The following is a 20,771-nucleotide window of genomic DNA, read 5'->3' on the forward strand; positions in this document are numbered from 1 at the left end:
TAGAGCGTACACACTGCATGATTTGCTGGAAATCATTGGCGAGATCCTCAGATTGAGCATGTTGGGGTGACCTGAAGATGCGACGGACGACGACGCGGGAGCACGTACACACTTGACCATTTGTCGTTCCGATCCATCAGAATCAGCCTAATCGTTCAAAATTTCATCTAATGTGTAACCAGCTTTACACCTAGCGGGTGCCCACATGTTGGCACCAAATCAGACAGGGCTTGCTGTGGTTTTGGCCCTTGTTCTGGTGATGCTGGTCACAGGTCTGTTTAGGAGGATGATCACAGACCACTACAACCCCTTCTATACAGTATAACACATAGCTACCGGCATGGCAGCCTGTCTTATGCCCCATGTATGTAGGGGAGGCCATGTAGAAGACGAGTCCCCGCCGGAGGCCGCTGTAACCCGGCCCCTCAAGCACAGGTATGCCGTGAATGACTCGCCGCCAGCAGAGGGCGCTGTCACAACGGGAGACCAGGCCGCCCGCTCACCCGCCGGGAGAGAGTGACCCGAATAGTAACGTCCTGCGGCAGAGCAGTGCCTTCCCGACCGGCTTCTTACAGAGATGCCTCTGCTCTTCCTGGAGCGCTTTCCCTGGCCTAGCCTGCGGACGTACACCGCTCTGAGCGGCCTGCTATTGGGCCTCAGCCTTCTCAGCGCCTACCGGAGCCTGAGCGGGGAGCTGGGGGAGGCAGAGGAGGGCGACCCGGGCGAGGCAGAAGAGGGCCGGGTACAGCTGTCAGGAGACGCCGGGGAGGTGGTGGTGGAGCTGGGCCGGTATCTGGTGTCAGACAGCCTGGGAGTGTGGGTGAGTGCTGGGGGTAGGCTGCTGAGTATCTGTCATGTGTGTGCCTGATATGTCACTCTGTCATATGTGACATGATCCAGTGCTTAGGCATGTATACCACTGAGGGTGGTTATATATGTGTATACAGGTCTGTCAGTGTGTGTCGTGGCACTGTATGTCATGTTTCAGATAGTGCATTCAGTGCTTAGGCATGTATACCACTGAGGGGCTTTATGTGTGTGTATAGGACTGTACAGTATATAGCTATACAGATGTGACCAGTGACCACATAATGTACACCGGGATCTTCAACCTTTGCCCTCCAGCTGCTGTGGAACTACACATTCCAGCATGCACTGCCACCTTTTTGATATAACAGTATGCTAAAACTATGGCAGTGCATGCTGGGATGTGTAGTTCCACAGCAGTTGGAGAGCCAAGGTTGAAGACCCCTGGTGTACACCTTTACTTAAATCCCACTAAACATACCCCTTTGGCACACCATGCGATTTAGCTGCACCAAGTGACCCGCCAGTGACTTTTCAACAAAATGGGTTTTATTTGCATCACTAATGTGACAAGTATAATGCAGTGATACACTGACTACTGGCATTACATGTATCTTCTGTGTGCGACAGGTCCCATGCAAGCGACTACACCATGCCTCGTGCAATATATTTTTATGCTTAATAAAGCGTCTAAATTGCAGCAAGCATCTTGTATACTATGGTGCAAAAATGTTGGGGAATGAGTGCACATCTCCTACAGAGAGAGAAGTAAGGCACACAACAGTAAGCACAGTGTTGACATTACATTGAGTATTTGCTCATTGGAAGTCAATCCTCCGCTATAGATGACTCTGCTGACAGCGGCCTCTCTGGTGATTTGTGTATACAGAAGTATATGTAATTTGCATTTTCTGTAGAGATTTAAGCTTGTACACGTCATGTGCAATAGTGTAATTGGCAATAGTTTGTTGATTTGTGTGTCACACATTACATAATAGGAAGCAGCTATTGCGTGGATGGATACCAGTGTGACTGATTCACAAGAAATCCTGTGACAATATTACAGCCAGCATATGGGTAATGATCTCCCTGCTGTAAGTGATATTTGGGTCATGGAGGAGCTCCCTGACCATATAAATGCATGAAGCTTGCTTATATACAGGTCACAATCCTCTGCAGTGGTAACCAAAGCATTTAATAGTCGTTTAGGCAAACTTCCTATAGTACATAAGTTCTCTAACAAACACTGAAATGGTGACAACAAAACTAAATGACTGCAGCGCTGGCATCAGACATCAATGTTTAGTGGCTATTATTTCAAATAGTCTAAATGTATACAGGTTGAGTCTCCCATATCCAAAATGCTTGGGACCAGGGGTATTTTGGAAATTGGAATATTTGCAAACCAAATTGAAATGTCAGGAATAGAACACAAATCTTAACACAGAAAGCATGTATACTTTATATACACCTTATACACACAGCCTGCAGGTAATTGTGTACAATATTTTCAATAATTTTGTGGCTCAAACAAAGTTTGTGTACATACTTGAATTTAATTTGTTTCACATACACACAGCCTATAGGTCATTTTATACTTTATTTGTAATAGTTTTGTGCCGTAAACAAAGTTTGTGTACATTGAACCATCAAAAATCAAAGGTTTCACTAGCTCAGTTATGCTAAAAATATTCCGTATTTTGGAATATTTGGATATGGGAGACTCAACCTGTACTAACATCTCTTGTGTGTTGTTACTTTATAGTCTAAATAATATATTAAGCTTCGACAATTTCAGACTTTCCATTCATTTACACAGAGAGATCAATAGCCGTTTCAGAATCCCTAATTACTGCTTTTGATGCCAATAAACAGGCATATTCTTGATTTTGCTGGTTATTTATTTAATTACAGAAGCTACCAACTTGTTTTCAGAGCCACTGATGTGCATTTTTGTCCAACAGACCATAAACAAGGGGCTCGATTCAATTCAACGTGAAATGAATAGCGCCAGGAGGGAACTCCCGGAACTATTCAATTCAGCTCGCTGTCAACACTGACTAAGGATTTCTTTTCGCATTTAAGGCACGAGGGGCGCGAGAACCGGCATTCTTCGACAAAACAGCACCCTGAATTGAATAGGTCTGGGAGCTCCCTCTTGCGCTATTCAATTCTCGTTAAATTGAATCCAGCCCAAGGACTCGTAAAAATTTGCGTTACACTTTTGTTGATCATATACAGATATTTATTTTTTCTTGGCTGCTCATGTTCTAGAAAATGGTGCAAAAAGTGAAAATTGCATACATTTGGTTAGGAAAACATACTCATACTGTATCATTCAGAAATATTGAAAGTGTTCGTAAACATTACCTATATGCATGTATATATATTTTGTCAAATCATATTTTAAAATCAAGGTAATTAAAATATTCTTAATTTCTACTTCAGGGTCCATAGGGTATCCACAGGATACCTTGGGGTATAGGTGTGACGTCAGTCGCAGGGCACCAAAGAGTTAAGCTTTCAGCCTCCCAGGATGCACTAGGTCCCCCTCCTATACCCCGCCCCCGGGCCAAGGCACCCCAGTTTAGTTTGGTGCCCGGCCGGAGTCGGGTGCACCTGTTGGAGTGGGGGCTAGAAGAGCCCCTGAAGCTTATTCTTCATGCAGCTGTGGCTGCACATCTGGATGAACAGCATGGACAGTCAGTCCTGACGTCCATGCTGTCTTCCCTACACCCCGCCGGTACCAGAACGCCGGTACTGATCCGGGGATGCTGGTGGGCGTCTGGGGTCACAGCTAGCGGTGACCCCAGATGCTCCGGACCATGGCCGGATTCAAGGGGGACAGAGGTAAGCAGCGGGGTCCCGTGGTGGGTCCCCGCTGATCACATGGTCCTAAGTCCCCAGGCAGGGGGCTCCCTGGGGACTGGCTGCAGCGTGGAGCCAGGCGACCAACCTGCGCTTCCACTACCCCCTGGGACAGCGGACCGCAGCAGAGCGGTAGCGCTGCGGCGTCCCAGGGGTTAAATGCATGCCAGGGGAGCGCGCCTTCCCTGTCTCACAGCCGGCGCCTCCCCCGCTGCACACAGCCCTCTCTGCATGCTGCCGACTGGTCCTGTGGCAGCGCTCCTCCCCCAGGCCAGCCTCCTCTCTGCTCCTCGGCGGCCATCTTCTCCAGAACGCATGGTGAACGCTGCTGGAAGCGCTGGACGGAAGCATCGTGGTCTGGGTCCCCCCGCATACCTCTCCTCCGCTGTGGTCAGGTCTGTGTATGCAGCGCTGTGTCCTACCAGGCCCTGTGTCTGTGTAGTTGAGTGATCAGCGCTGTTAGTGCAGGAATTGTTATTTCTCTGCATTGTATGTGACTGTGCTAGCGCTGCTGCCTGTAACTTTTCTTCTCTAAACTGTCAGCTTTATTACTGTCCCTGTTCTTCTGCTAAAGCCCTTGCGGTGCGGTGCTGCAGGGTGGTCTCTCGCCTATTTAATACTTAATTGGTGAGAGAGGTCACATACGTGGTGCCATCATGTCTGAAAGTGATTTTCCCCTCCGGCTACAGTGTACCACGTGCAAAGTACCGTTAGCGGAGGGGGAGGGTAGCGCGGAGGGCCTTTGCCGGCAGTGTTTGTCCATGGCGCGGCCTATTACGGTTACAGCACCGGTACAGGAGCCGCCCTGGGCTTGTTTCGCTCAGGCGTTAACAGCTTTAGTGGGCCAGTTAGCTCCGCAGCCCGCGTTTACTCCGATGGGTTTGTCCCAGCAGTCTGTGGTGTCGTCACCCATGCAGGGGTTCCCACGACAATTGGTGGTACCCCACAGTCTCCCTATTTCCCCGCTCCCGTGTTCTCAGGAGCCAGCGTGGGTTAACTCCCTGACGAGTTCTGTACAGCACTTGTCGGATGTGTTGCAAGGGGAGTCTGTGATGCGGCCTCATAAAAGGCCGGTGGCGTCTCTGTCCGCTCCTTATGAGGATGACGAAGGGACGTCTGATGATGGGGAGATTCTTGATCCTTACGATCAGGAACCTCTCCATACTAAGGACGCTGATGCTAAGTCCAAAGTATATATTCCTGGACTTATTCGGGCGGTCCGCACAGCCTTGGTGATTGAGGACGAAGTTCCCCCAGCGGCTAAATCTAAGTATGCCTTTTTCAAAGATGTGAAGGGCGATGCCACAGTCTTTCCTCTTTCGGGTCAGTTGGTGGACCATTTAGAGGAGGCGTGGAAACAACCTGGCAAAAGATACCAGCCGCAGAGACGCCTGGCGGTGGCTTATCCGTTCGCGGATAATTATTTTGCTAAGTGGGAATCCCCTCCACAGGTGGATTCTCACGTGACCCGTCTTGTCCGTAGTGCCACATTGCCGATGCCATCCATGTCCTCCCTTAAGGATGCTACGGACCGCAAGGTAGAAATCTGCCTGAAGTCCGCTTATTCCCTTGCAGGGGGGGCAGCACGGCCGGCTATGGCCATTTGCTGGGTTGCCAGAGCGATGGAGCGCTGGGCGGATTCATTAGAGGCTTCTTTTGAATCCGACTGTCCGGCCGATCAGGCGGAGTTGATTGGCAATCTCCGTGATTCGGCCACCTACATCAACGAGGCGGCTCTAGACATTAGTACTCTGGTGTCTAGAATTTCTTCAGCAGCGGTAGCTGCTCGTCGCACCTTGTGGCTGCGATCCTGGAAGGCGGACGCAGATTCCAAGAAAGGTCTGGAAGCGTTGCCGTTTACCGGAGAAGTTCTCTTCGGTCCGGATCTGGATAAGATTGTGGCCACGCTGGCGGCAGCCAAAACTGCTTGTCTCCCGTCGGCCGCTGCTCCTTCTGGTTCGGGACCATCGTCCTTTCGGTCATCTAGGGCCCAGGGCAGGCCCAAACCACAGTCGTTTCCTCGACAGGCTGGCCCTAAGAAATCGGTCAAGCCCCGGAAGCAGGCATGGAGTACCAGACGTCCGGCCCCCAAGCCAGATGACAAGCCTGCGACCTGACGGTCCGGGCCTCCCTTTGGGGGATCCCAGGGTGGGAGGCCGCCTGCTACAGTTCGCCCAGTGTTGGTCGACCACTACGACAGACACTTGGGTTCTGGAGGTGGTTTCCCACGGATACGCCCTCTCCTTCCGGCACAGACCCCCGGCTCGCTTCTTCACCACGGGTCTCCCATCAGACCGGAACAAGGCTACGGAGCTGCGGAAGGTATTGCACACTATGCTCCAGGCTGGAGTTATAGTGGCAGTTCCATTCTCCCAGAGGGGCCAGGGTTTCTATTCAAATCTATTTTTGGTACAGAAACCCAATGGGTCATATCGTCCGATTCTCAACCTCAAAGCACTCAACAAGTCTTTGCGGGTCCCGAAGTTTCGGATGGAGACCCTACGGTCCATCATTCTGGCGCTGGAACCTGGGGACTACTTGGTGTCATTGGACATACAGGACGCTTACCTGCATGTCCCTATTCTTTGGCGCCATCAACAGTTCCTCAGGTTTGCAATCCGCAGCGACCACTTCCAGTTTCGGGCGTTACCTTTTGGCCTGGCAACAGCACCACGTGTTTTCACCAAGGTGATGGCGGTCATGGCGGCTTCTCTGCGGCTGCAGGGAGTCCGCATGTTGCCGTATTTGGACGACCTGTTATTGGTGGCAGGATCTCCAGAGCTCCTGTTACGCCACTTGGACCTGACCATTGCACTGCTGCAACGGCACGGCTGGCTAATCAACTGGCAGAAGTCCACTCTAATCCCGTCTCGGAGGATTCTGCATCTTGGAGCCTTATTGGACTCGGGACAGCAAAGGATCTTCGTGACGGAGGACAAGATCTCTGCTTTACAGTCAAGGGTGCGCAGTTGCCTGCACAACCGCCGGGTGTCCTTACACTCGGCGATGAGGTTACTGGGCTCCATGGTGTCGGTGTTCGACATGGTGGAATACGCCCAGTTTCACTCCAGACCTCTGCAGCACCTGATCCTGTCCAAGTGGAACGGGCTGACTCAGTCTTTGAAGTCCCAGACGATTGTGCTCACCCAGGAGGTTCGCCTGTCCCTTGCGTGGTGGTTACAGACGACCCACCTCAACAAGGGACGTCCGTTCTGGGTTCCAAATTGGGTCCTGTTGACAACGGACGCCAGTCTTCGGGGCTGGGGAGCAGTTTCGGGTCCACACTTGTTCCAGGGCAGGTGGACGCCGACAGAAGCGGAGCTTCCAATAAATATCTTGGAACTCCGTGCGGTCTTCAATGCTCTCCAGCAGGCACAGCGGTTTCTCCAGGGTCGCCCGGTGCAGGTCCAGTCGGACAACGCTACCACCGTGGCCTACATAAACAGGCAAGGAGGAACTCGCAGTCGGGTGGCTCTCGTAGAGGTCTCTCGGATCCTGGTTTGGGCGGAGCGCAATCTTCCGGCCATATCAGCGGTCTTCATCCCGGGAGTGCTAAATTGGGAGGCGGACTTTCTAAGTCGCCAGGACGTTCATCCGGGGGAATGGTCCCTGCACCCGGACGTTTTTCAACTACTGGTGGACAGGTGGGGTCTTCCAGAAATCGACCTCATGGCGTCCCGGCACAACAACAAGTTGCCGGTGTACGGGTCTCGCACAAGAGACAAAGGGGCGTCTCTGGTGGATGCTCTGTCCGTCCGGTGGACGTTCCGGTTCGCATACCTGTTCCCTCCGGTCTCCCTTCTTCCACGGGTAATCCGGAAATTCAAACAGGAAGGAGGGACGCTCCTGTTGATAGCTCCCGCGTGGCCCAGACGGCACTGGTTCTCAGACCTTCAGGGTCTGTCCGTGGACATTCCTCTGCGGTTGCCGCTACGACCGGACCTTCTGTCTCAGGGTCCTTGCCTTCACCCGGACCTGACTCGGCTGTCTTTGACGGCGTGGCTGTTGAGACGGCCATGCTGAGGTCCCGGGGGTTTTCCAGCTCTGTGGTGCGTACCATGTTACGAGCTCGGAAACCGTCTTCCGCGAGGATATACCATCGCGTGTGGCATACGTTCTTCCAGTGGTGTCGACCGAGAGGTTATGCACCGCGGGAGTTTCGTCTGTCTCGGATTCTCGCCTTCCTGCAAGCGGGACTAGATCATGGGCTTCGCCTTGCTTCTTTGAAGGTACAGGTTTCGGCCCTATCTGTCTGGTTTCACCGTAGGATTGCTACAATCCCGGATGTGCGCACCTTTATGCAGGGTGTTCTCCGCATTCAGCCGCCCTTTGTTCCACCTGTGGCGCCTTGGGATTTGGCTGTGGTCCTGAGGGCTCTCCAAGGACCGCCGTTTGAACCACTGGGCTCAGTGGATCTTAAATGGCTAACAGCTAAGACTGTTTTCCTTCTGGCCATTGCTTCGGCCAGACGTGTTTCTGAGTTAGGGGCTCTTTCTTGTAGACCCCCTTTCTTGGTTTTTTATGGGAACAGGGCAGTGCTCCGCACTCGGCCTGAGTTTCTTCCCAAAGTTGTTTCCCAGTTTCATGTTAACGAGGAAATAGTTGTTCCGGCCTTTAACTCACCGGGTCTTTCCGTGGGTGAGGCCTCTTTGGATGTTGTGCGGGCCTTAAGGACTTATGTTGACCGCACTTCTTCGTTTAGGAAGTCGGACGCTTTGTTTGTCCTCTATGGCTTCCGTAAAAAGGGTTGGCCTGCTTCAAAGCAAACTTTGGCAGCCTGGATCCGTATGGCTATTTCTGAAGCTTATCTTCATGAAGGCCTACCGGTCCCTCCTTCTCTGAAGGCTCATTCCACTAGGTCTGTGGGTCCTTCGTGGGCAGCTCGACGTGGTGCCTCGGCAGTTCAGATCTGCAAGGCTGCTACGTGGTCTTCTGTCCATACCTTCGTGAGGTATTACAGGTTTGACACCTTCGCCTCTCAGGATGCTTCCTTCGGGCGGCGGATTCTCCTTTCTGCACAGGAGCGTCCCCACCCTTAAAGGATACTGCTTTGGGACATCCCCAAGGTATCCTGTGGATACCCTATGGACCCTGAAGTAGAAAATATGAGATATGGTAAGAACTTACCCTTGTTATCTCTATTTCTACGAAGTCCATAGGGTTCCACAGGACTCCCGCCCTGTCGCACCTGTGCTGCAGATGGGCTTTGCTCTGGTCACCGGTTTTCCATCTCCCTCTGGTGAGAATGTGATTCTTGTATGTGTCCAGATCTTTGTTCTCTCTCTTCCTTCTCCTCCTCCGGCCTATGGCTTGGTAACTAACTGAGGTGCCTTGGCCCGGGGGCGGGGTATAGGAGGGGGACCTAGTGCATCCTGGGAGGCTGAAAGCTTAACTCTTTGGTGCCCTGCGACTGACGTCACACCTATACCCCAAGGTATCCTGTGGAACCCTATGGACTTCGTAGAAATAGAGATAACAAGGGTAAGTTCTTACCATATCTCATATTATTTAAAATGAGATTTAAACATTTTCTTCATAACTTTGAAGCGTTTATCACAAGTTCAGTATTTTATTTTGCAGTATCGCCTGAAAAACATGTTACTTCCAACATTGCTGTTTGATTAAATAAGCACTGTTTTTGTATAATATTATCAATTCTTACATATGACACAAAAACTTTTCATGTGTTTACTAAACAGATGGGAAATATTTTTTTCTGCAGTTACATAATATCCTTTACTGAAAGTATCGGCATCTACTGTAATAGATCTGGTTTAGTTCTGGGTACGGTCCTGCTGCTTTTTGTGGTTACTGGTTAGTCATACTTTCTTGGTTTTCTTTTATGATAGCTTGTTGTGTATTAAGGCCAGCTAGACATTTTTTGTTTTCATTTGTGAATGTGCTGAGGCTGACAGTCGTTTGCATATAGTTTTATGAGCCGTGGTGTAATTACAAACATGGAGCCCATGCGGTTGTTATGGGATAAGTCCACTATGCAAAACAGTAGAGGCCGGTCTGTCAGCTGTACGCATACTGGTTACCAGTTCTTCACATGTCCCTATAGCACCATACTCTGTGGGGTAGATTACGAAAGCTTCTAACACAGACAAGCGGTGGTGTTGCCCATAGCAACCAATCAATCAGATTCTAGCTATCCTATCTTTATTACATTCTTGAAAATGATAGACCACTTGTTTGTTTTAGAGCTTTTAGTAAATCTAACCCTGGATGTTTACCCACATACTGTTCCTCAGTACTTATCCACATTGCTTTCTTTGGAAGGATTACACCCAGTGGCGTCAGAACGATTTTATGTTTGGGAGGGGGCAACGTTAAATCGTTCCAGTGGCCGCCGCACCCCCCCTTCTCCCTCTTTCTTATTTGAGTGGTGGCCATGGGCGGTCAGGACTGTGCTTTATAGCAATAGGCTGCACAGTCCCTGCACTGCACACAGGAGGAGATGTAATGTGCGGTCTTTTAACTTAAAGCCCGCACATTACACCTCCTCCATGTGCTGCAGGGGCCGTGCAGCCTATTGCTATAAAGCACAACCCCTGTCCGCCGCTCCTTTCTAAAGTTTTGGAGGGACGAAACACTCCCTTGCCCCCCTGTCCCCATGTCCATGATTACAACTCGCTCATAGTTCATGATCTCAATGCTTTTATAATGTTTCCAGACAAAAACTCTTTTTCAGTAAGCACTTATTTTATTTCTAATGGAGCATACACACGGTCAGATGAACAATTTCACCAAAGATTTGAACGATTTTTGACTGCATTAAAATGAATGGAATCGTCCAAGTCTTATCTGACCATCGGGAACGCACATCGTTCAAATCGTTGATATGTCAGATATGTCAGATTTTCCTTCAGATATGAACGATTGAACGATTTTTTAAATTGTTGTCGTTCAGATCTCAAGAAAAATCTGACCGTGTATGCACCATAAGGAACAAGAAATGGTCCACAGCGCTGGTACACATCTGACCGTATAAAAACAATGCACAGACAACAACGAATAATATACACTTATAGAATACAAAATAATACAGTGACCAACAACAAAATAACAGAGTATAAACAGAACATTATTGCAGATCCAGCTATTGATAAAAAAGGGAGCATCAGTGATAAATACCACCCATGTGAGGTAGGCCAGGAGCATGGGCTCGAGAAATAGGGCTAGTGAGACAGTGGTGTAGTGTTAGAAAGAAAAACACAAAGGAAGAGGGCCCCGATTGTGAGAGCTTACATCGAAGTGGCAGACACAAATAGGATGACACCAAGGGGAAGTTTTTGCGCCCGTCTCTTTTCTCAGGTAGTGTATGGAGCTATTCAATTAGAGACCCGCAATCAACCTGGATGCAGCAATTAAAGATTACTTCTGCCCACAACTCAGGAGGATGCAAGCAGAAAAAAGTTTTAACTGCTGCCTAAGGGCTTCTAGAGGGTTGATCACTGTTTTATAATTGAATAGCTCTGGGCACTTTATCTGCCGGTACAAACAGTGTGACACAACCCGTGGCTAACTGACTCTGCCCTAAATGGGGGGTAGACATGTTCGCGAAGGAAAAGAAGTAAGTAGGGCTAAGAGGCTTGAATAAAGAGGTGAATTTTGATGGCACATTTGAAGCTTTGGGATCAGTGGCTATACTAATCGGACATGGGACTGTGGGGGTCATTCAGACCCGTTCGCGAGCAAAGTTCGCTCGCTAGCGGGTCGATGTTGTTAGACTGCGCATGACGGAGGGAGCTCCGTCGTGCGCATGCGCGAGACCCGGCGAGCGACGAGAAATACGTCACTCGGGGTCTCGCACCAAAGGGGGCGTGCTGTCAATGGTGACTGACAGCACGTCCCCTTTGGTGGGCGTGCCGGCCAGACAGAGGCGTTCTCATGGGAGCGCCTAACGTCTCAGTCCGCCCCCACTGACATCAGTAATGATGTCAGTGGGAGTGACTTTGGCTCTGAGAGAGCCAAAATCACTCCTGGGCTTGCGGCAGCGAGACCCTACCGCAGGGTCTCCGTCGCAAGCCCGATGGTCACGATGGTCTTGACCATCGCGACCATCATCATAGTCACCCACAGCTATACGAGCGTCCAGGAGGACGCTCCATTTTCATGGAGGAGGGCCCTGATTCAGAGCGAGCGCGCTGGTCAGAGCGTCCGGCTCTGAATCAGGCCCTGTGTTCCTCAGGTCGGAGGCAGCAGAGGAAAAATCCTAGACACAGCAGTGAGAAGTAATTGGTGTGGTAATGAGGTGTGGTCTTCGGCAGAGCTGAAGGAGTGTAGGTAAAAATGAGGCTTGAGATGCAGAGGTTGGAGGTGTGGTTCAGGGCTTTGTAGGTCAGTTTGGACTTGATTCTATAGGTGACAGAGCATGTGTAGGGGTTGGCAGAGCGGTATGTAGTATAGATGGGGGGAGAAGGTCTAGAGGGCCAGTAACCAGACCCTTGGCTGACTCTGATAGGTAAGGAAAGAGGAGGGGGAGTAGTCTCAGAAGTAGATACAAAAAAGGAGGGTTGGGGACGTAGGAGGCAAACCAACAGAGGTCAGTGTCATGGAGGCCGGTGGCATAAGTGTCTGCATGAGAAGAGGGTGGTCAACAGAATCGGAGGCAGCAAAGTGACTGAGAAGGTTAAAAATTGAGAAGTGACCTTTGGAGGGGAATTCAGTTCAGCCAATTGGTCGTGATGTGTCATATCGGAACAGCACATTGCATCCACAAGCATCGTATATTTTCCCTCACAGCCCAGGGAAACTTGCACTGCTTTTATTTTTTGTGTTCTTATTGCAGGATATATTTTATGTGGGTTGGGTATGAAATCCTGGCTGTTGGGATGCCGCTGTTCAAAATACCAACAGGCATCCCGACAGACAGAATCCTGACACCCATAGGAACTAAAGGTAAGTATTTTCTCTACCCTAACCCTCCCTCCCCTAATGCCTAACCCCGCTAGCTAACGCTAACCTCCCCCTAATACCCTGATACTTACCTTCGGGCTGCCGATGGTCGGGATACTGGTGCTGGCATCCCGACCTGTCGGGAATTCGACGCCGGTATTTAGAATGTCGACATCCCGCACGCCTGGATGCCGACTACATCCCATTTTATGCACTAGCCACTAGATTACAGTTCTGTTTATGCACAAGCCTCAAGGGGATGCGTTCAGCATCTCGTCATACTCTAACTTGCATTTTTTCTTTTTTTTAAATATATTTTCTTGAAGTTATGCACAAAAATCATGAACACACAATACAATTCAAAGTTACATGTATGGGTTCATAAACAGATAAACCCAGCAAATAGTATTACATAAGGCCAAATGTTTGAATAATTAATGATAACAAATATACAATATGCCATCAATTAGAAGATGAATCGTACAGCAAATAGGTGCTAATGAAAAGATAAGACACACAAATATTAAATTATTAAATTCTCATCTGAATAAAATAAAATCTAACTTGCATTTTAACATTGTTGGCATAGTGGCAACATAGTCCCCGCTATCTTCTGCTTGCCAACTTCATAACTGTTGAAGTAATGTATATTTTACGCCTCCTGATTGGAAGATACTTTACACAGAAGCCATCATTCATCATATTGTAGTTCCTCTTTAAGTACAAACCTCCAGATTTGATGTATGTTTTATATATTATCCACCAGATCTGATGATGACTATACATAGTGGCCAGCAATTTAGGTGTTTTCTACTTATTCTAGCAACCTCATTGTTTCCTGAATAGTATATTGAAACTGAAGGTGGGCCAAAAGATAATGTTCACCTGAAAGTCCTAATTATGGCTACATATAGATCAAACACCTAAAACCTGTAATCAGAAATATTGGTGTTTCATCAATCCAATAAGCAGCACTCCTGTCTAGCCCACTCCTCAATTAAGTAATAACCATTTGTTACAAAGCGAAGCCTATTGTGGGGGGTTGTGTATTAACAGACAGTAAAAAGGTAGACCGTGTCTATATAGACACCAGATGTTAGACAGTCAGTAGGTCGACTGGGACAAAAGATCGACATGTAAGAAGGTCGACAGGTACAAATGGGCGACAGGGTCAAAAGGTCTGCATGAAAATTGTCGACACATTTTTTTTATTTTTTGTAGCCCTAATCTTCACCCTAACCCTAACCATCGGGGTAGGTGCCTGACCCTAACTGTCCCTTGTAGTGCCAACCCTAATTATCCGGTAAGTGCCTAACTCTAAAGGGGCGCATCCACTAGGTGACTGGTGAAGGACTGAACGATATCGTTATCGTTCAGTCGTTCATTAAACTGTGCAATGCCTACACTGAATGATATGTCGTTCAGTGTAGGCACCCTCCCTCATCCCTGAACATGCTCAATCTGTCGTTATATTGGCAGATTGACCAGCATGTTCAGGCGATGATTGATATCGGAAAAAACCAACGGGAGCGCACATCGCTGGTCGTTTCCGACCTTTTAGAGCTCGATTCATGCACAATTAATGGACAACTGAACGATAACTATGTCGTTATCGTTCAGTCGTCCATTAATAGCTGCTAGTGGATGTGTGCCTTAACCCTCCCTTCTGGTGCCTAACCCTAACCTAAAAAAAAATAATAATAATAATAATAATGTGTCAACCATTTGTACCTGTCAACCTTCCTACACAGCAATCTTTAGTGTGTCGACATTTAGTGTGACAACCTTTTGTCCCAGTCGACCTAATAACTGTCTAACATCTGTTGTCTATCTAGACATTGTCGACTTTTTACTGTCTGTCTATAGTCCGGAACCCAAATTCAATGAAGCACTCACCAGTGACCAGTAAAACATACAAATGTAATGCTATGGAAAAACATGATGGGTACAGTATATGAGAGAGTACATAGTATGTGTAAAAAGCCTTACTTAATTTAGATGAACTGCATTTTTCTTCTTTAGCCACAGAATCTACCTTGGGGTATGTAGTTGGAGAGATCCATTGCACCAAATAGCTACAGCTTTGAAGCTCCCAGCATGCACTGGTGGTCCTCCCTATGTACCCCGCCTCCAGCCACAGGCACTCATTGTTTTTTTTTTTTGTGTGGTGCGCGGCAAGTATCCAGACGCACCAGTTTAACAGCGGGGCTGCCTAGGCAGTCCCAGGCTTTTTTTTCTTTTATGATTTACTGTACCTTAGTTTTTTTAACTTCTGAGCCAAGCAGTACTAGGCGCTGAATAGGACGTAGATACTGCGACTCAATCTACCAATGCCGAAACGCCAGTACCGCTATATGCCCTGGGGATCTCGACAGGCCTCAGCGAGGCTTAGCTAGCGGCGTCGCTGGGGTCCGGACCGATATCGGATTCACGGAGATGGCAGGTAAGCGATTCCTCGTGAGGGGAATCGTGCGCGATGCAGTCCAGGCCCCCGGTGTAGGAGCCGCACCAGAGGCGGCTGTGGGTGAAGGCCTCAGGCAACCGCAACCGGGGCCATATCCTCTGTTGCCAGGTATGGGTAGTAGACTCACTAGAGCGCACTAGTTGGCGTCTACTACTGTGAGGCAAGTGTACCCGTGCCATCAAAATCTCAGCTTAGGGGGAGATAGGCGCTCCACCGGCCACTCCTCCCCCGACCCAGACGCAACTTCCGGTTACGGATTCCCGCCTCTGGGTTGCTACTTCTGACCACCTCGTGTGTGAGACGCTCGCAATTCACAGTTGTGCGTACTGCTGCAGGCTGGTTGTCTCAGAGGTCTGGTCTGTCTCCCTGTATACCTCTCCACTGGGTTTGGTATATAGCGCTCTATATCCTGCCAATACCCCAACGGGGCTGGTCAGTTGATTCAGAGTCAATACGCAATGGGAGATGTTTGTATTTATGCATTTTATGTGACTTACATGCTAGCTGCTGTATATATACTGTCTTTTGTTTTTCAAACTGTCAGTTATACCTATCACTGTGTTTCTCCTCATCCCTCTGAAAAGGTGTGTGGGGTTTTTCATTTGTGAAGTGGGTCACATTGCATTTTTGCTGTGCACCTTATATCGATCACACATTGGTCATGTAAGGGGTAAAGGTGGGAAGGGTGAGCCTTCGGTGCTCAAGTCATGTAAATCCTGTTTGGCAGGCCTGTCTGAACAGGATTTTGTGCAAGATGGATTGTGTAATGCCTGTTGTAAACAGCCACCTTTTCTATCTGGTACACCTGCACCTACACGAGTCATCTTGGGTGGCGTCTTGGTCGCAGAATCGCGTGCTCCTACCACGATATTGCCTCCTACTGTGGGATACCCTCAGCAGTTGCATCCTTCTATGTACATGTCCCCTATGAATCCCTGTTGGTTTGATTCTTCTGCTCACTCTAGTCAGAGTATGCTGCCGTCTATAGCCCCACAGAAGGGAGTACAGGCGAATAGACCAGTGGCAGTAAAGAAGCAGGGGAATAAGAGAAGTTCTCTTCAGACATTGCCTCAGGATTCTGACTCAGCCTCCTCATCACACTCTGATACTCACAGTTCTGGGTCTTACTCAGTGGAAGAAGACCATCAATCCTCTGTGGATGTCCCCTCTCTGGTTAGATCTGTCCTCAGTATAGAGGAAGAGGAGGTGCCGCCGAAAGCTAAGACTCCGGTCTTTAGGCGTCAGAAGGTGGCTAGAGATCATTTTCCTCAGTGTGAGCAACTGACGAATCTCATGTCTGAAGCATGGTCTACTCCAAATATGCATTTCCATACTACAAGGAATTTAACCTCTCAATATCCATTTGCTCACGGTGAATGTAGCACATGGGAAGTTCCTCCATCAGTAGATGCTCATGTGACTAGATTGATCAAGAGCTCTACGTTACCCATTCCTGCGGCATCCTCGTTGATAACTATTTAAAATCAGTGTTTTCATTATCTGGAGCTATTACCAGGCCAGCTATGGCTGTAGCCTGGGTAGCCAAGGCTATGGAAGAATGGATGAAGTCTCTGGAGGATAGCATGACTAATGCTACCAGAGAACAGCTGTCTTCCCTCTGTCAGATGTGAGATGCAGCTATGTATATGGGGGAAGCAGTCATTGACGCAGGTATCTTAGCTTCTAGGGTATCGGCAGCTTCAGTTGCAGCTTGAAGAACCCTTTGGCTAAAAACCTGGAAGGTGGATACAGGTTCCAAGAAAGCCCTGGAATCCTTGCCTTTTGTGTGGAAAGTACTGTTCGGACCAGAGCTGGATGACATAGTGTCTTCTCTGGTGATGTCTAAATCTGCGGGGTTGCCATCTACGACTACCCCTAAGTATGGGCTGTTGTCAGCTCTGTCCTTTCGCCCACAGGGTAGGGCAAAGGAACAGTCTTTTTCTAGACCAGTGGTTCCCAAACTTTTTTGAATCGCGGCACCCTAGAGTATCAGCATTTTTTTCCACCGCACCCCTGGGCCAAAAGTTTTCTTATTGAGAAATTCAGCAAAAAATAAATAAACAAAATTGTGCTTATATGTCACTCTTAGGGCCGTATTCAATTGCCGGCGAAAAGTTTTCGCCGATGACATCATTTCGCCTGTCGGAAACTTTCCGCCGTATTCAATTGCAAAGAGTTTTCGCCGGTGCGAAAAGTTTGCGACTTGTAACCAGCGGAAAAGATTTGCCTCGGAATGGAGGCAGAAAAAAGTGCAGAATTGGGGGTTTGGGGTGCAAAGTTGTGGCAACACACCTGCAGCCTTGGTGCAGCCCCCCAAAAGGTAAACTGCATCAAAAAAAGTAAAAAGAAAACACTTTAGAACACCCCAAATAAGTACTATCGTTTTGAGGGCGAAAAAGTGCAAAGTTGGGGGACAAACTTAAAAACTAGCGAAATAGACTCCAGGAGGGTCCCCAAGTATGCCCCAGGTGTTTTTTACTTTGCAGGTGTTTGCGGCAGGTGGATTTTCCATGATTTTTAAAACTTAACTTTAGCAACTTTTAAATATGCTAGCCCCCATTTTCTGATACCCCAAATTTGCTGGGACTAGTTATTTTGATGAAAAAATATTGCTAAATGCTATTCTTCACCCCTTATGCAAATACACTAATTAGCACCTATTGAGACCATTTAAGTACCACAAATACCTTCAGCAGGGCTATTCGGGGGTATCCATACGGATCCCCCATGTCAGTGCATATTTTGGGGGGTGTCAGGCTGATTTCCCCTAAACTGACAGCACTTTTCGCCTGTTTGAGTTTCGCCAGGTCCCGTCTTCGCATCCCTTGGAATTGAATAGGGAGAAAAGTGGCCGTGCGCGATACTTGTCCACATATTTTTTTTGATAAGCGAAACCAGTGCTAATGGCTGCTAATCACATTGAATAAAAATGATTTTATTTGGTACTTGACCACCAACCTGAGGCACCCCTGCAAGTGCCCTGAGGCACCCCAGGGAGCCATGGCACCCAGTTTGGGAACCACTGCTCTAGACAGAATAATTCCCACAAGAGACGGCAGACCAAGAAGTCCTGGTCAACCAAGCGTCCTGCTTCCAAGCCGGACGGTAGGCCACGGCTTGACGGGGCGGGCCTCCCCCTGGGGGGTCTCAGGTTTAGTGGCCGACTCCTACAGTTTTCTCAGGGCATCAGACCACGTCAGATGCCTGGGTTCGAGAGGTGGTCTCTCAGGGTTATGCCATCAGGTTCCTGAGGCATCCCCTCAAAGGTTTGTTGGTACAACCCTACCTTTAGACCCAGTCAGGCTTTTGGCCTTCCGGGAGTCTATTGGGGCCCTCCTGAGGTCGGGAGTCGTAATCCCCGTTCCTGTGACACAACAGGGAAGGGGTTATTCTATTTTGTTTTTGGTTCAGAAACCAAATGGGTCACTTCACCCTATCCGGAATCTGAAGTCTCTCAACAGATTCATCCATGTGCCCAAATTCTGTATGGCAACCCTACGGTCAATTATACTGGCAATGGAGCCTGGAGATTTCATGATTGGTGGTAGATCAGCAACATTACCAATATCAGGCGCTACCCTTCGGGCTGGCCGAAGGCCCCTCGGGTAGTTACCAAAATAATGGCAGTGATGACGGCTCATCTCAGACAAGAAGGAGTCGGGATACTGCCAGGTTGGCATACTTGTTTCCTCTGATATCCCTCCTCCCAAGAGTTGTCAGAAAGTTCAAGCAGGAAGGTGGCAGGTTAATACTAATAGCTCCTGCCTGGCCCAGGAGACATTGGTTCACCGATCTGACATGTCTATCCATCGACAGGCCACTTCCACTGCCTCTGTGACCGGATTGGCTAATGCAGGGTCCCTGCCTATAATCGGATTTACCTCGGTTGGCTTTGACGGCATGGCTATTGAGGCTTCTGTCTTACAAGCCAAAGGTTTCTCTGCTTCTGTGATCCAGATGATGATGAGGGTAAGGAAGCCTGCTTCAGCCCGCATCTATCACAGGATTTGGAATTCATATTTTCGTTGGTGTACCCAAACAAAATATAACCCTAAGGTTTTCAATGTTTCAAGAGTACTTGCTTTTCAGCAGGCTGGGTTAGACTTAGGTCTGCACCTGGCTACCTTGAGGGTTCTGGTTTCTGCTTTGTCAGTTTTGTTCCAGCACAGAATTGCGCCCCTGGCAGATCTAAGAACATTTTGCATGGGGTCCTATGACTGCAACCTCCGTTTGTCCCTCCGTTTGGCACCATGGGATTTATCCTTGGTTCTCAGGGTGCTGCAAGCTCCCCCCTTTGAACACTTGGATAAGGTGGACTTAAGATGGTTGACAGCAAAGACACTTTCTCCTCGCTATCTCCTCAGCTCATAGAGTTTCTGACTTGGCAGCACTGTCATGTCACTCTCCATATTTGATTTTTCATAAAAATAGAGCTGTCCTTTGTACTAAGTCGGGTTACCTTCCGAAGGTAGTATCCCGTTTCCACATAAATGGGGATATTGTAGTCCCGGCTTTTCAGTCTTCAAACCTGTGTGCAGGTGAAGCTTCCTTGGATGTGGTTCGAACCCTTTGCATCTACGTGGAGAGTACCGGCTCCACCAGGAGCTCTTTGTGTTATATGGGTTTCATAAACGAGGATGGCCAGCTAACAAATAGACTTTGGCTCGCTGGCTACGTACGACTATTGCTCAAGTCTATATACAAGCTGATCTCCCTGTTCCTAACAAGGTGACAACACATTCTACTCTGTCTGTCGGACCGTCGTAGGCGGTTAGACATGAACAGCCGTGCAAAGCAGCCACTTGGTCTTCCGTCCATACTTTTATCAAATTCTGTGCATTTGATACTGTTGCCTCTCGGGATGCTTCCTTTGGGCGGCGGATTCTCCTCTCTGCTCAGGAGCGTCCCCACCCTTAAGGGAACTGCTTTAGGATGTCCCCAATGTAGATTCTGTGGACCCTGAAGAAGAAAATCAGTTATGGTATAACATACCTTAGAACCTTAGATAACTTTTTCTTTGAGGTCCATAGGGTCCACAGAGCACCCACCCTGACACATCAGGCCTTAGTTGAGTTCTGTTCTTTTTCGTATCACTGGTTCCCTCTTTGGATTTGAGAGTGTTTCCTTGGTACATTGTACTTCCTTCTCCTCTTTCCGTCTCTTGACGTTAGGCTTGTTTACAAACTGAATGCCTGTGGCTGGAGGCGGGGTATATAGGGAAGACCAGTGCATGCTGGGAGCTTCATAGCTATAGCTGTTTGGTGCAATGGATCTCTCCAACTACATACTCCAAGGTAGATTCTGTGGAGCCTATGGACCTCGAAGAAAAAGAGTTATCTAAGGTATGTTATACCATAACTCTGATTTTCCTATTGATAGTATATTGCACTTTGTAGTTGCTCAAGTACTAAAATAATAAATGCCTTATGTAATTTCAGTACATTGTATATATTAAACTTCAGATCCTCAGCAAATCATTGATTATTCTGCTCTGAGGCTTGGTCACTAGATTAGCCCTATTCCCTGATTGGGTGCTGCATGGTCTGACTATGTTAGAAGTTTGGCCTCATGATAGCTTGAGAATTGGAGCAAAGAGCAGGCATAACATTGTAACATTACTGCTGTAAGGCTGTTTTTGATACATTTTCAGATGCACTTAGTTATTTTGTAATAAAGTTGAACATAATATAGTCTAATAACAAAAATATTTTGTTTAAAGCGTTCATCACAC

General features: G+C 48.3%; 1 protein-coding gene across 3 annotated transcripts in view; it reads left to right on the plus strand.

Moving 5' to 3' along the window:
- Positions 1 to 343: 343 nt before the first annotated feature.
- Positions 344 to 20,771, plus strand: part of AMFR (autocrine motility factor receptor) — a 56,565-nt gene continuing 36,137 nt past the window's right edge. For 2 of the 3 annotated variants that reach the window (XM_088471904.1, XM_088471905.1), the window contains exon 1: positions 447 to 820. In XM_088471904.1, coding sequence (XP_088328030.1) covers positions 578 to 820 — 243 coding nt within the window. In that variant the 5' untranslated portion in view covers positions 447 to 577. The other variant, XM_088471906.1, reaches the window with a different exon arrangement.

This window comes from Taudactylus pleione, unplaced genomic scaffold (assembly GCF_031769625.1).
Source record: "Taudactylus pleione unplaced genomic scaffold, aTauple2 ptg000117l, whole genome shotgun sequence".
Taxonomy (NCBI): Eukaryota; Metazoa; Chordata; class Amphibia; order Anura; family Myobatrachidae; genus Taudactylus; species Taudactylus pleione.